Source organism: Herpailurus yagouaroundi, unplaced genomic scaffold (assembly GCF_014898765.1).
Source record: "Herpailurus yagouaroundi ecotype Mexico unplaced genomic scaffold, PumYag 218, whole genome shotgun sequence".
NCBI lineage: Eukaryota > Metazoa > Chordata > Mammalia > Carnivora > Felidae > Herpailurus > Herpailurus yagouaroundi.
Window position 1 is genome coordinate 7,137,733 of NW_024412449.1, and position 14,161 is coordinate 7,151,893.

Here is a 14,161-nt window from a genome sequence, read left to right on the forward strand (position 1 = left end):
AACTTTTTATTTGAATGCGAGATTCTTTTTTTTTTTTTTTTTTTTTTTTTTTACTGTATTTATTTTAAGAGCGAGCAGGCATGTGCACAAGCTCCCTGTCTGAGCGGGGGAGGGGCAGAGAGAGAGGGAGAAGACAATATCCCAATCTCTGCGCTGAAAGCATGGAGCCCCACACGGGGCTTCATCTCACTAACCAAAAACCTGACCTGAGCCAAAAATCAAGATTTGGATGCTTAACCAACTGAGCCACCCAAGCACCCCTATTTTTCTGACAGGCATGAGAAATTGAGAAACGGCAGAAGAGTTGTTTCTAAAGGGATATGGTTGCAGAAATTGTTCACTGCAAGAGAAGGTCTTTGGATGAACAAGATAGGCTTCATGGACCTATTACAAATCAAGCTAAATCATTAGATTAACTTAATTTGTTCTGTAACTTGAAACTTAAAAGATGGTTTTGGGACTCATTCCTGAATTTACCACAGTGAGAAATAAAAATGCAAACATAGATTTAAGATCACATATGGCTTTGTATTTCTTTAACAAAAAAGTCTTTATTATTTACTAATTTTTTTAAGTTAATTTATTTATTTTGAGATAGCACAAACAGGGGTGGGACAGAGAGGATAGACAGAATCCGAAGCAGGCTCCACGCTGTCAGTATAGAGCCCAGATATGGGGCTTGAACCCATGGACCATGAGTACATTACCTGAGCTGGAATCAAGAGTCAGACACTTAAGCAAATGAGCCACCCAGGCGCCCCTAACCAAAAAAAAAATCTTAAAGAACTTTCTAAATCTCTCACATTTCCCCTGAAGGTTAAATATTATTTATATTAATATTTAAAGCATATAAATATAAATCTCAGTACATAATTAAAATGAGTTGCATAAATGACCAACATATTTATAAACTGGAATCTTACAAATCTTGGAATCAGACAATATTGCAGATATTATGCTTTTTGAATCAACTTTTGAGGTGTACTGTGTTACAATATTCTTAGCAGTGGTTATACTATCTTTAATGTTGACTTAAATATAGTTTCCAAATTTACTGATTTTGGAAACTTAGATTAATAGAATATTTTAGAAATTAGTTATCTAAAAATTTCTAAAAATGCTAAACTTCAAAACAAGAACATAAATTACTTTCTTACCAATTTGTTACAGTTTATTCTTCATATTATTCAAATTAAGATGGCAAAATCGATTATTGTCTTATATTCCTATTTATGTTTGAACTTAGGGCTTAAATCTTTAAATTACGTTTCATTTAAAACCCTGTTTGGGGGGTGCCCAGGTAGCTCATTCAGTTAAACATCCAACTCTCCATTTTGGCCAGGTCATGATCTCATGGTTCATGACTTTAAGCCCTGCATCAGGCTCTGTGCTGATGGTGCAGAGCCTGCTTGTGATTCTCTCTCTGCCCCTTCAGCATGCTCTCTCTCAAAAATAAACTTAAAAAAAAAAGCACTTGTCTGGTATGATTATGAGGCTATGGATATATATCAGGGTTTATGAAAGTTAATGACTAAAACAGATGTTTTTGTAATAGAGAAAACAGGACTAGTAGTTCAGTTTCCAACTCAAGTCTCTGCCTGCTGGGTCATCTGTGCAGGTGGCAGAAATTCTGATTTCAAAGTATATACACTCTCACTTTTCCAAAGTCTTTTCATATTTATGAGGACCCATTATACTTTTGAACTCTTTATGGTTGTCAACAATTATAATACACTAGAACGATTCTAAACTCCTGGAAAAGCAAAAATTTTCCACTGGTCCATATGCTATCTTATAAACTATTTTATTCTAGTTAATAATACAGTCAAGGCTGTGGTTGTTATTCCCAGGCACCTTCCTCTTATCTGTTTTGTTTTAAAGTTCTTTGTTGTTTTTTTGTTTTGTTTTGTTTTTTTAATTTGAGAGAGAGAGAGAACAAGCAGGGGAGGGACAGAGAGCGGGAGACAGAATCCCAATCCCGATGTGGGGCTCATACTCACAAACTTGACCTGAGCTGAAGTCAAGAGTCACACGCTTAACTGACTGAGCCACCTGGGTGCCCCATCTTCCTCTTATCTTGATCAACTAATCAGTTTGTTCTTGCAACTGTTTTAGATGGTACCCTTCCGGAATATTCTCTAATTCAAAATCTTTGAAGATGTAGGGAGTGTTTTACGTTAATACTGTTTTGGTACTCTTCATGTGGCTGTTTGGTGGAATCAACTGCTCCCTCACCTTGCTATTAACCCCCAATTGCAGAGCACAGGCAAAATAAGAAAGGATTCTGGGCACAATGAGGCATTATTAGTTTGCCCAAGGTTTTTGTTTTTCCCCTTATTTGCTCAACATACTTTAAGAACTACCCTATCATCAGGCCCACAATGTGGAAAAAATTATCAGGACAAGGAGAGTAGATACTTCTCCCCCTTCTGGAGGGGAACCTTTAGTACACAGTAGAGTGAAATCTTCACATGAAATTAGTGACTGTATGTACCTTTCCACCAGTACGCTCACATATAAGGGCTGACAGGAGTCTCTCAGGAATTTAAAGTTTTCTTAAATACTTTATATTTGCAAAGTTCCTACAGTAATTGGGGATCTTCTGTGAGGCAGCCTGGCAGAGGTCTACTGATTTATCAATGCTTTCACTGCTCACATCAACTAGAATCAGTGGGAATAGTAAAACAGCAAAATGCAATTTGACAATGTTAAGCTCAGCATGACAATGTTAAACCAGACTACCGTAGCCAGTCAACTGTCCACAGCTGTTAGGACATGAGGTCTAAAGTAAACGTAAAATTGAAACTTTCTCCAGAGCGTTAATACGAAGTCTATAAGACTATCGATTACTTCCAGGAGTTACCCACTATGGGAGAGCATCCAATCCTACGTAAGGCAGTGCTCAATTATTACAAAGCTCTGGTGACTTCTGCCACCAAAACATTTTATTTACTGATATAAGGAGCCCCACTAGTTGACACAGACAGATGGTTTCCTATTTGAAAGCCTAGTAACTGGGTCTACCTTAAGGCTTATCAGTGGAAAACATTGTTCAAATCTCAGCTGATGAAAAAGATCTTACCCCAGTCCTGCTGCTCTGTCAAGGGCCAAGGCATTTTTGTCTTGGACCCATGGCTCCCACTGTAAGAAAACATCTTTCCTTCCATTTAACAGCTTTTTGCTACTAACATGTTTCGCTTGTAGACAGAAGAACCAATGACCTACTTCTCACTTGGGTTCCATACTAGAAGCTGCAGGTTACTGAAAATTCCTCACCATGTCCTAAAACTACTTCACAGATGGTAATACTAATAACCCCCAACCTGGCCTGCCGACAATTGAACTCAACCCATGTTCAAGAAGCATCCAACAACTTTCTGGATATGCTACAAGTAAATTTCATCCTACAACAACTGGGGAGACTTAAGAATTCCCAATGTTAATATAGTTCACCTGCCTATGGTCAAAAAGAAGGTCTTGTTCCACATTTTACTTGTGATTTCTACATATAGATTATAATTTGCTTCTAACAAATACAGGCCTATCCTGGCCTTTCATGCATCAAGGTTCTGCCTTATTTCCCCACCCCACCCCACCCCTCAAATGAGTCCAGGGATAAAAACTTCTAAGGTAAAATTTATTGCAATGATTTTTTATTTTGCTCTGGTTTGGCTTTATTTTGTCAAAAACTGAATTAAAAACCCTTCACTGGAAAATAATATCTCCCTTGAAACCAGTCACACAAATGTGGGGACCTAGTAGGATTGCCAACCCTCTCACTTTCAGAGAAAATCAGACCCAGCACTAGGATCCACAGTGTGTGAGAATGAACAAACACCTTGACAGTTGACAGTCACTGTGCTCTTCTTCCTCAGCTTTCTGTACTGGTCACCGAGTTGCAATTATAAGGGGAGGGTGATTTGTTATCAAAACTTAAGTAAAACTGAGCCTGTTTAACACTGGCCCCAGTTAGCATTAGTACATTCTTTTCTGTAAGCGTTCAAAGATACAATAAATACACATATGGCTGCACTTAAATATAAATAATTTTAAATTCTGGGTCTGTTTTTTTTTTTTTTTTTAATTTAGGAAATGTTGACATGGAACCATACAATGAGGGGTCTTTAGTGGGGGGGGATGGAAGCAATTAAAAGTCCTGTCAGGAGAAAATCACCCTGAATCTGGGGATTCCTGCCATTCTATATCATGAAAATAGATTTAAGCTGGCCCTATGAATAGTAAATCCAGGCTGTAAAGTCTGTTTGGACAGACAAAAGTCTCAGTTATAACAACAACAACAAAAAAAAAACCTCAGAACTTACCTCAGATTCTGTAGTTTACACTCTGGGTTTTTCAAGGCTTCACACAAGGACTTTACTCCATTGTCCCCTACATCACTCCCTTTCAGGTCGAGATGCATCAGATTCTGGTTGTGAGTCAAGGAACTAGCAATATCCCGACAACCATCAGGGAAAGAAAGAAATCTCATCCTTCAGAATAAAAATAGGCAGGGGGTAATTACAAAATTATTCGTATCCTGGTTATAGCACTCACTTTCTTTTCAAAACCAACTCTTAGATAACTAAATATTCCTGCCGTTTCTTATTTTACTGTGGATTTCTCAGATTTCACGATTTCTCAGAAATCTGAGTTTCAGAATGTTGCTTAGAAAAATAATTGGGTTACTACTTAGATAGCCATTACATCCTGACAACTGATATCCTCAACTTTTTTTTGACCTTGAAGGAAAAGAAGGTAATAACATCAGGAAAAGCAGAAGAGGAGGTTTTGAACTCTTAATCCTAGGTATGACTACCAGAAATAATGAGGAATATTCCAAATACTTCATTACAGCATTAATTCACATTTAATCCTTTAAATAACCCCAGGTGAGTTCATAATTAATATCAACTGTTTGATGTGCAACATTAACAAAACATATCACTGCAAAAGACGCTGTCATCTTGTGGACTTTAAGTGTACAGAGACAGCCCAAAGCTAAATATGGGAGGAAGTTAAATATGCCCCTTTTTCTTCCTAGCTATTATCTGCTATTCAGTCACTGTTAGCTATATCTGATTCTTCTGTAAGTGTCTCTGGTAGTCCCAAATGCCTAATATGCTTACACTGCTCACTAACTGTTCAAAACACCCCTGTGTAACATCACCTCTCCTCCCTTTCACCCACCACCTAACCTTCACCCTCACCCCCCTTCTAGCCAAGCACAGGAAAATAAAACTTTCACCTGTTTACAGCATTAACCATCATCATCCAGTAAAAGTGCCTAATGCACTCACTAAATATAAATTGGAAGTACAATTTCATGTGTTAAGGAAAAAGGACTTGAGGAAGTAAGACCACATTGAGGTAAGAAAGACTAAGAGCTACTTTCATGGTGTCACCCCCTAAGGGACCCTTGCACTGTAAAAGAGGGGGAGCCACTTAACCCCAGAGAAGGCAGTAGCAATTTCAGGTCTTTAGATTGGTGACTTTCAGTAAAAGGAAAATGTAGGGGAGATGCCTGGGGGTGAATGAAAAGGATTTCCAGGAACCCCTTAATCATGACATCTATGCAGTTGACTACCCCATCTATGGTGCAAAACCAGACCAAATCTGGTACTTTAAATCTAAGGTCAGATCTCACTGAAAACATGGAGATTCCAAGGGAAATATTTAAGGAGAAGCCTGTCCCCCTCCCCTAAAAAAAGAACATCAATCTCCAGTGCTAATCGTTTGTTCAGTATTCAATACATATTACTGAGCACCAATTAGGCCTTGAGCACATGGATGGGCATTGAATACAGTACTAAATAGCATCAGTTCCAGCTCTTAGTAGAACCAGTAGACAAAAGGGGGAAAGCCATGTAAACCAGCAAATGTAAAAAAATGATAGGGTCTGTAGAATCAAATTAGGATATAATAAAGTAGCAAATGTTGGCCAGGATGAGGAGCAGCCGGAACTTTCATATATTGTCAGTAGGACTACAAAATGGCACAACCACTCTAAAGGGCTGGCTGGCAATTTATTAACAGGTTAAACATCCATCTGTAAACTGGCAGTTCCATTCCTAAATATTAGCCCAAGAGATGAGAACATAGATCACACACATACAAAATTCGTGCAAGAATAGTCATAGCAGCCTTATTCATTATAGCCCAAAACTGGAAACAACACAGGAGTCTATTCAAAAGAGAATGAATGAGCTGCAGTAGGTCAAACAATGGAATACTCACATCAGCAATAAGAAGAAACAGGCTACTAAAACATACAACTACATAGGTAAATTTTTAAAACATTTTGTTGAGCAGAAGAATACAGACACAACACGTACATACTACATGAAGCAATCAAAACTATTTACAAGAACAGACAAAGCTAATCTATAGTTATAAATTTAGAAAGTGGTTGCCTTTGAGACTGGGATAGGGTAAGAAAACTAATAGAAAGGGGTAGAAGGAAACTTCCAGAGGTGATGGAATTATTCTCTAGCTTGTTTTGGGTATTGGTTACATAGGTATATGCAATCATCAAGCTTACTAGACACTTACTATCTGTGCCTTTTATTAAATGTAAATTATTCTTGGGGCGCCTGGGTGGCGCAGTCGGTTAAGCGTCCGACTTCAGCCAGGTCACGATCTCGCGGTCCGCGAGTTCGAGCCCCGTGTCGGGCTCTGGGCTGATGGCTCGGAGCCTGGAGCCCGTTTCCGATTCTGTGTCTCCCTCTCTCTCTGCCCCTCCCCCGTTCATGCTCTGTCTCTCTCTGTCCCAAAAATAAATAAACGTTGAAAAAAAAAATTAAAAAAAAAAAAAAAGTAAATTATTCTTCAAGAGAAAGAAATTAAAAAGAAAAGTAGTGTACTCCAGAACCTATCTTTGGAAATGCTATTGAGCTGCCTAGAATGCCTTAGCTCTGTGTCCTTCCTCACGTACAAAATTCCTTATTGGGCCTCAAAAAACACATGTCAATAGCTGCTACACTCCCAGAACAAGTTAGTTATGCTTCCACATCCCCAGAGGTTTCCACTGGTGGTGTTCTTAAAGTAGTTTACACAGTGGATTTTAAATATTTGTTTACTATTGGATCCCCTAATAAGTAGTAGCCAATGGGACAAAGAAAGAAGGTGGAATAACTCCATTAGACTTTCTGATGCCAAACTTACAATAGCTTTTGTAGTTTACAGCTTGGATGCCTCAGTTCCTGATAAAAAGTCTTCATGGCTAATTCATTGAGGTTGCTATGACACAGGTCCAATTCTCTCAAGTGTTCATTTGTATGAAGCACTGAACAGAGATCTTGCCAGCAATGAGTAATATGACCACCATCCCTTCGCCTAGATAATTGAGAAAAAGAAAAGATGGATTTATCTGTTTCAACCAGGGCACCTGTCAGAAGATGGTGTTGGGTGAAAGGAAGTATACCCCGGAAATGGTGAGTACATCAGTGCAGGTCTGTTGTGGGCGCAGTCCACCCGAAAATCTTCCTCTTGGCACCCCAAAGGCTTTGTTTGCCTAGTAACTCTCTCACCCCCTCAACATATTTCTTCAACACACAAAACTACACTAGAGACTTCACTTTGGAGGAAGAGACTTAGGAAGGACAATCCGGAGGTCTTCAAATACCCAAAGAGCCAGTATCAAGAAGAAAAATAAGACTACAAAGAGTAAGAATAGGAGTAATAGGGAGACATCTGGGGACAGGGTGGAGACTAAGAAGCCCGGGTTTTGAGCTCCAGTTCTCCCGTTGACTAGCTACATCACTTTAGGGAAGTCACATCAGTTCTAGGAGCTCTGAGCTCTCTTCATGTACGAAATGGAAATTCTATCTCCCTTCACAGGACTGTGGGGATTTAATAGTCAAATTTAGTACATACACAAAGGCACTCTGTAAATTTGTAACTGTTGTATAATTTAACTAATAGGCATACTATTGACAAACTCATTATAAACAAAGGTTAGTAAGGAATAAAGCAGAGGACATCCTTATGATTATAAGCAAAAGCTCTACAACAAAACAGTCCTGAGTCCCAACTCTGCCTTTCACTAAACTGGCTGATCTGGCAACATCACTAGCCTAGGCGAGCCTCAGTTTCTTCATCTTAAACAATGAAGATAATAGTATCTATTTCTTAGGATTACTGTGAAGATTCAGTAAGAATCTATACAAAATACTTAACAAATGTTTCCCATTGTAAATGCTAACAATCGGTAGCTGTTTTATTTATATTAAAATACATAAAAGTCTAGCATGTTGCCTTATACAAATAGCTGCTATAGGAGAGGGAAAAAAAGCATCTTTTTCCCTGTGGCCTCCTAGGTTCTCGCTGGGGCCCTCTAAATTGGATGGGCAAAAGACAGATTAACAAGAGAAAAGCATACAAATTGTATTAGCATGTGCATTGTGGACCTACATGGGAGGAATTCAGTGATGAGTAACTCAGAGATGTAGGCATTATTTGGGTTTATATAGCTAATTTAGTGGGGGAAAGGCAGAGGGAGAAAAGGCACTTGTGGAAAAACAAAGGACTTGTTGGAAAGATAAATGGACCCTTAAGAGAACAGAGAAGAGACAGGATAGTTTGTGACAACATCCACCTGGGTGTGGTGCCAACTTGCCTCCAAGAAGAAATTAGAGAAATTGCTTGCAGGGAGGGGATTCATGACAGTCGAGTTCTTTTTAGAGTCTCTGCTTGTAGGCAGGTAAGGAGTTTCAGGAACTCAAATGCTTTCAGCTCAGAATACTTCTAATGGAAAAGTGGCATATTTTAGGGTGGCATATCCTGATCTCCTTCACTACCCAATAAATCTTGGTTTCCCCATACCTTACTTAAAAATGGGATTGAATAACATTGCAGAGTGCTGGCCTCTGTTATCACCTGAGGTCTTAAATTTGAGAAAACTAGGTAATACATCATTCATTCAAACATTTAAGTGCCTACTATGTGGAAATGCTGTGGAAGGGGTGTGTGGGTGGCTTAGTAGGTTAAGTGTAGGACACTTGATTTCAGATCAGTTCATAATCTCACAGTTTGTGAGTTTGGGCCCCGATTCAGGTTCTGCGCTGACAGTGCAGAGCCTGCTTGGGATTCTCTCTCTCCTTCTCTCTTTCTGCCCCTCCCCCACTCATGTGCATGCTCTGTGTCCAAAAAAGAAAAAAAAAAAATATATATATATATATTTAAAAAAAAAGAAATGTTATGGGATATAATGGTGAACAAGACAGATAGCAATGCTATTAAATTTACAACACTGTTTTGTTGTGGAAGACACTGACCCACCTATAATGTGCCTCTTAGAACACTGGGTTTCTCAGACTCTTATTTTAGCAACAAGGCCAACTCTAGTATTATATAACACTAGAACACAGATGAAGGGAAGGTAGCCTGAGGACTAGCAATATAATGGCCAGAATGTCTTCTTAATGTTTACTCTTGGGCATAAAATACACTCTAATGCCCTGGGTTCAATCACATCTTTAAACAGAACCACTAAGTCAGAATTGAGAAGACAGACTGAATGAGATTACTTACAACACCCCGAGAACAGTAAAGATCATGGCATCCAAGCCTAGAACTTTCTCTCTCACAGCTAAGGAGAAATGAAATGTATGTCCTTACAAGGGAGATGGTTCTGTGATTGTACCTAATGGCAACAAGGCAGTGTGGGTTAAGCTGGAAAACCAAGGACTCACAATCCTATGTAGGACCTCAGTCAAATTAATACCTTTTGATACCTCAGGGTTTTTACTAGTAGGCTTTTACTAGGATTGTTGAGAGCCTAAATGAGCTGGGACTTAGAAGACTGTCAGCATATGGTCAAGCAGATGCTAGCTATTATCTGATGTGTGTTGAACCGACAATTGTGCACTTACTATCCAGGCAAACTTCTCTGAATCAAAGTTTTGTAATCTGAAATATGCTTTTGACCAGCATCGAACTGGGTAAGAGATTAAATTTCCCATGCACTAGATAACTATATACCACATACTTTGCCCTCAAGTTTAGTTAAATCTGGAGCTAATCCCATAGTTGAATTCTTCCCCCAGGCATAGATGGAGTCAGAAAAGGCAATTCAAGGAAGAGAAGAGGATAAAATAATAGGCATAAAACTCTAAACACTCATTATTTCAAAATACTCATTCAGCCCCTACTATTTCTTACCCACATCGGACTCTCTCCAGTTAGGTATTAAAGGGCTGAGACCTTTCATGAACTACAAAGCAAAGACTGACCTATGTCTAGGCTACAGGGAAGGTGAGCTAGGTCAGCAGCTTATAGAGGAACAGATAGATGCCCTATATAAACGAGCTTCAGCAAGAAATTCCCATTCCCTTGTTCTTCTGGAGGGCATTCTTTTTAAAAGTTAAACGTGTACCATACTGGATGCAACTCTGTGCTAGGATGTGACCTGAAGATTATTTCTAGTTAAGGGTGTTGACAGGTGATAGCTCTCAGCTAAGCCCCTTTCTTGGCATTGCCCTCAGGCCAAGAGAGCCACTTCAGGCATATTTTTGTCCTTTCCTCACCAGTAGCCACGACTGGTCAATAAGGGGTTTCAGTGCTTCCCCTCCTTGCCTCAAGGTAGGACAAGCCTGAAGGGTTATCCTGGCTCTGGGACTTCAGCTCAACAATTCCTCCCCTCCTACCAATGAAATCTATTTCCCTCACTCCCTGACAGGGCACTCCCATGCTTACCAAATTTCAGCTAGGGGGCTTGAGTTTAACATATTCTCAAATACCATGGTTATCGACAGTTTCATGGTCCGTAAACATTGGCAGTGTTTAAGGCAGAATGAAGATACAAGCAAATGGATTTTCCCACAAATATTAATGACAACCTTTTGGAAATAGCTCATTGCCTGGCTTATATAAGCTTCATCTTGAGTCTCATACAGATAGAAAAACAACTCCAGAAATTCCACCTGCGCTGGAAAATCTTCACTGTTCCCCATCATCTCCAGCCACCGAAGTATCTTCCATTTTATCTCTAGTGATATTTTACAGTTAAAAGTTTTCTCCAATTGTTTTACTCGATCTTCATTCAAAAGGCCAAACAAAAAGCATTTCATCTGTGTCAGATGGGGGTCTTTATAACTGTTGCTTTCAAGCAACAGCTTCAAGTCTTCAAAAGACTGAAAGGAACTGTTCTTGGTTCCCCAGCTGTCTTGCAACATATAGAACATAGCTGCAAGAAACTCCTGAACGTGCAGGTGGGTGAACATGTAGCAATTTTCATACTCCATGTCCTTTTGAAGAATATTGAGGTCCAGGAAAATTGACACATCCGATTTAGATAAGCCATGCTTTCTGAGATTCTCCCTGTAAAATACAGATGTCATGGTCCACACTCCTTTGGCAGCCAAGTGGCACAGGCTGCTCAGTTGGATTTGGCTGGGTAGACTAGGACTGTTTCCATCTACTGGTGGGAACAAGCTAGAGATATAGCAGATAAACAGAGCTGTTGTTGTTTTGCAGGTTAACGTGATGTCACCACCCTTCTCCATTTGCTGCTCCAGACAGGTACAAAGAAGCCAGCACACTAGGGGGACTTTACACATGCTAAAAACTATCTCATTGCTTCTTAGTGAATTGAATACTTGCAAAGCTCTCTTCCGGTCTTCAAAACATTGGTAAATATACTCCTCTCTTGCACCCTTAGACATACCTAGCAGCTCTACAGAATGCGGATTCTTCAACAGAGGCTTCAGTTTCTTACAAGCTGTGAGTCTTGTTGTCACCAATAAGGATGACTCAGGGAGCATCACTTTCCTCAGCAGACTACTGAGAAGGAAGGACACTGGGTGTACCTGGGTCCAATCCTCACACAGCACAGATTCAGGTTCCTCAAAGGCGAAGTTCAGCTCATCAAAACTATCAATAATAAAAAGGAGACTGCTGGGCTGGGACATGATCCTTTCAATGGGGCCTTCTGTGCTGGGCCAGTCCTTTGATATCATTTGAACAAAACTTCGTTCTCTCAACTGGTTGATTTCTCTTGCATTGAGATAAAAAACATAGCTAAACCTCTGCTGGTAGAGATTTCCCTGGGCCCAATCTACCACTGCTTTTCTCACCAAGGTTGTTTTCCCAACTCCAGCAGGCCCCTGGAGCACCACTGTCTGTGGCTGCTCACCGGTTTTCACATCCACGTCAAACAGATGTTCCAACAGTTCTTGATCTTTCTGAGCAACTCCAGGATGAAAATCTTCAGGTTCTCCAAATAAACACTTCTTATCCCACGTGATACAATATTTTTCTGTTACTTGGGCTCTGTATTCTGTTCCATCACCTAAGTTAGTGAGAATGGAGCAGGAAAAAAAAAAAAAAACACAGAAACACATGATCAAAGCGAATTCTTTCAATTGCAGCATCAAGAACACTGGACTTGAAGTCAAGAACAAGCAATAATGTGCACTCAAATCAAAGTGCAGCTGGTTTAGGTAAGAATATAAGTAAAACTAAAACATGTTGCTATAGATTTAAAACATGCATAAGAAACTGACAAAACAAGAATGAATATATGGTGGAAAGCAAAAATTAGATTTGCTCTAAAAATGTGTTCTCTTTGGGGCATCTGGCTGCCTCAGTCAGTAGAGCTTCCAGCTCTTGATCCTGGGGTTGTGAATTCAAGCCCCAAATTGGGCATGGAGCCTACTTAAAACAAAAAAAGAGAAATATGTTCTCTTTGTACTCTTCCTCTATAGAGGAAAAAAAAGATGCCTTATGTGGAGAGCACAGTCATCATCCAGATGAAAAAAGAACACAGGTCAATTAACAGTGATAGCCAGGGAAGACCTGAAGACATATCTGAATCTATAGATCGAAATAATCTGCCTTTTAGTAAACTATGAAGAATAATGAACATTGAAACATAGCCTGAAGAATATTTAAAGAAAAGAAAAATATTCCCTTTTCTAGATGTGTCTCCTTAGGTAAGGGAAACAAAAGCAAACCATTGGTTTGCTGCACAGCAAAATAAAAATCTTCTGCACAGCAAAGGAAACAATCAACAAAACTAAAAGACAACCTACTGAATGAGAAGATATTTGCAAATGATGTATCTGATAAAGGGTTAGTACTCAAAATATATAAACAACTTCTACAACCCGGGGTGCTTGGCTGGCTCAGTTGGTAGAACATGAGACTCTTGGTCTTGGGGTTGTAAGCTCAAGCCCCATGTTGGGTGCAGAGATTCCTTTTTAAAAATTTTTTAAGTTTATTTATTTATTTTGAGAGAGAGAGAGAGAGAGTGTGTGTGCACAAGCAGGGGATAGGCAGAGAGAAGGTGAGACAGAATCCTAAGCAGGCTCCACACTATCAGCACAGAGCCTGACATGATGCTTAAATTCACAAACCGTGAGATCATGACCTAAGCCAAGATCAAGAGTTAGATGCTCAACCGACTGAGCCATCCAGGCACCCCAATAAATATTTTTTTAAAGAACTTCTACAACTCAATGCCAAAAAACCCAAATAATCCAATTAAAAATGGGCAAAAGACATGAATAGACATTTCTCTAAAGAAAACACCCAGACGGCCAACAGACACAAGATTTTCATCATCACTCATCATCAGGGAAATACAAATCAAAACCATAATGAGATATCACCTCACACCTGTCAGAATGGCTAAAATCAACAACAATAGAAACAACAAGTGTTGGAGAAGATGTGGAGAAAAAGGAACCCTTGTGCACTGTTAGTGGGAATGCAAACTGGTACAGCCATTATGGAAAACAGTATGGAGATTCTTCACAAAGTTAAAAATAGAACTACTATACAATCCAGTAATCCCACTACTGGGTATTTACTCAAAGAATATGAAAACACCAATTCAAAAAGATATATGCACCCCTATGTTTATTGCAGTATTACTTAAAAGAGCTAAGAAATGGAAGCAGCCTAAGTGTTTACTGATAGATGAATGGATAAATAAAAAGTGGTATATACATATGATGGAATATTACTCAGCCATAAAAAAGGATGAAATCTTGCCATCTGCAACAACATGGATGGAGCTAGAGAGTATAATGCTAAGCAGAATAAGTCAGAGAAAGACAAACATCACATGATCTCACTCATGTGAAATTTAAGAAACAAAATAAATGGACAAAAGGAAAAAAAAAAACAAAGAGACCAACCAAAAACTAGATTCTCAACTACA

At 39.3% G+C, this 14,161-nt stretch overlaps 1 protein-coding gene across 1 annotated transcript in view; it reads right to left on the reverse strand.

Moving 5' to 3' along the window:
* Positions 1-14,161, reverse strand: part of NLRP14 (NLR family pyrin domain containing 14) — a 40,092-nt gene that overhangs the window by 22,958 nt on the left and 2,973 nt on the right. The window contains exons 3-5 of the mRNA XM_040457004.1: positions 10,693-12,286; positions 7,162-7,332; positions 4,323-4,490 (exon numbers count right to left, since the gene is read on the reverse strand). Of these exons, the coding sequence (XP_040312938.1) occupies positions 4,323-4,490; positions 7,162-7,332; positions 10,693-12,286 (1,933 nt within the window). The remainder of the gene's footprint in view (positions 1-4,322; positions 4,491-7,161; positions 7,333-10,692; positions 12,287-14,161) is intronic.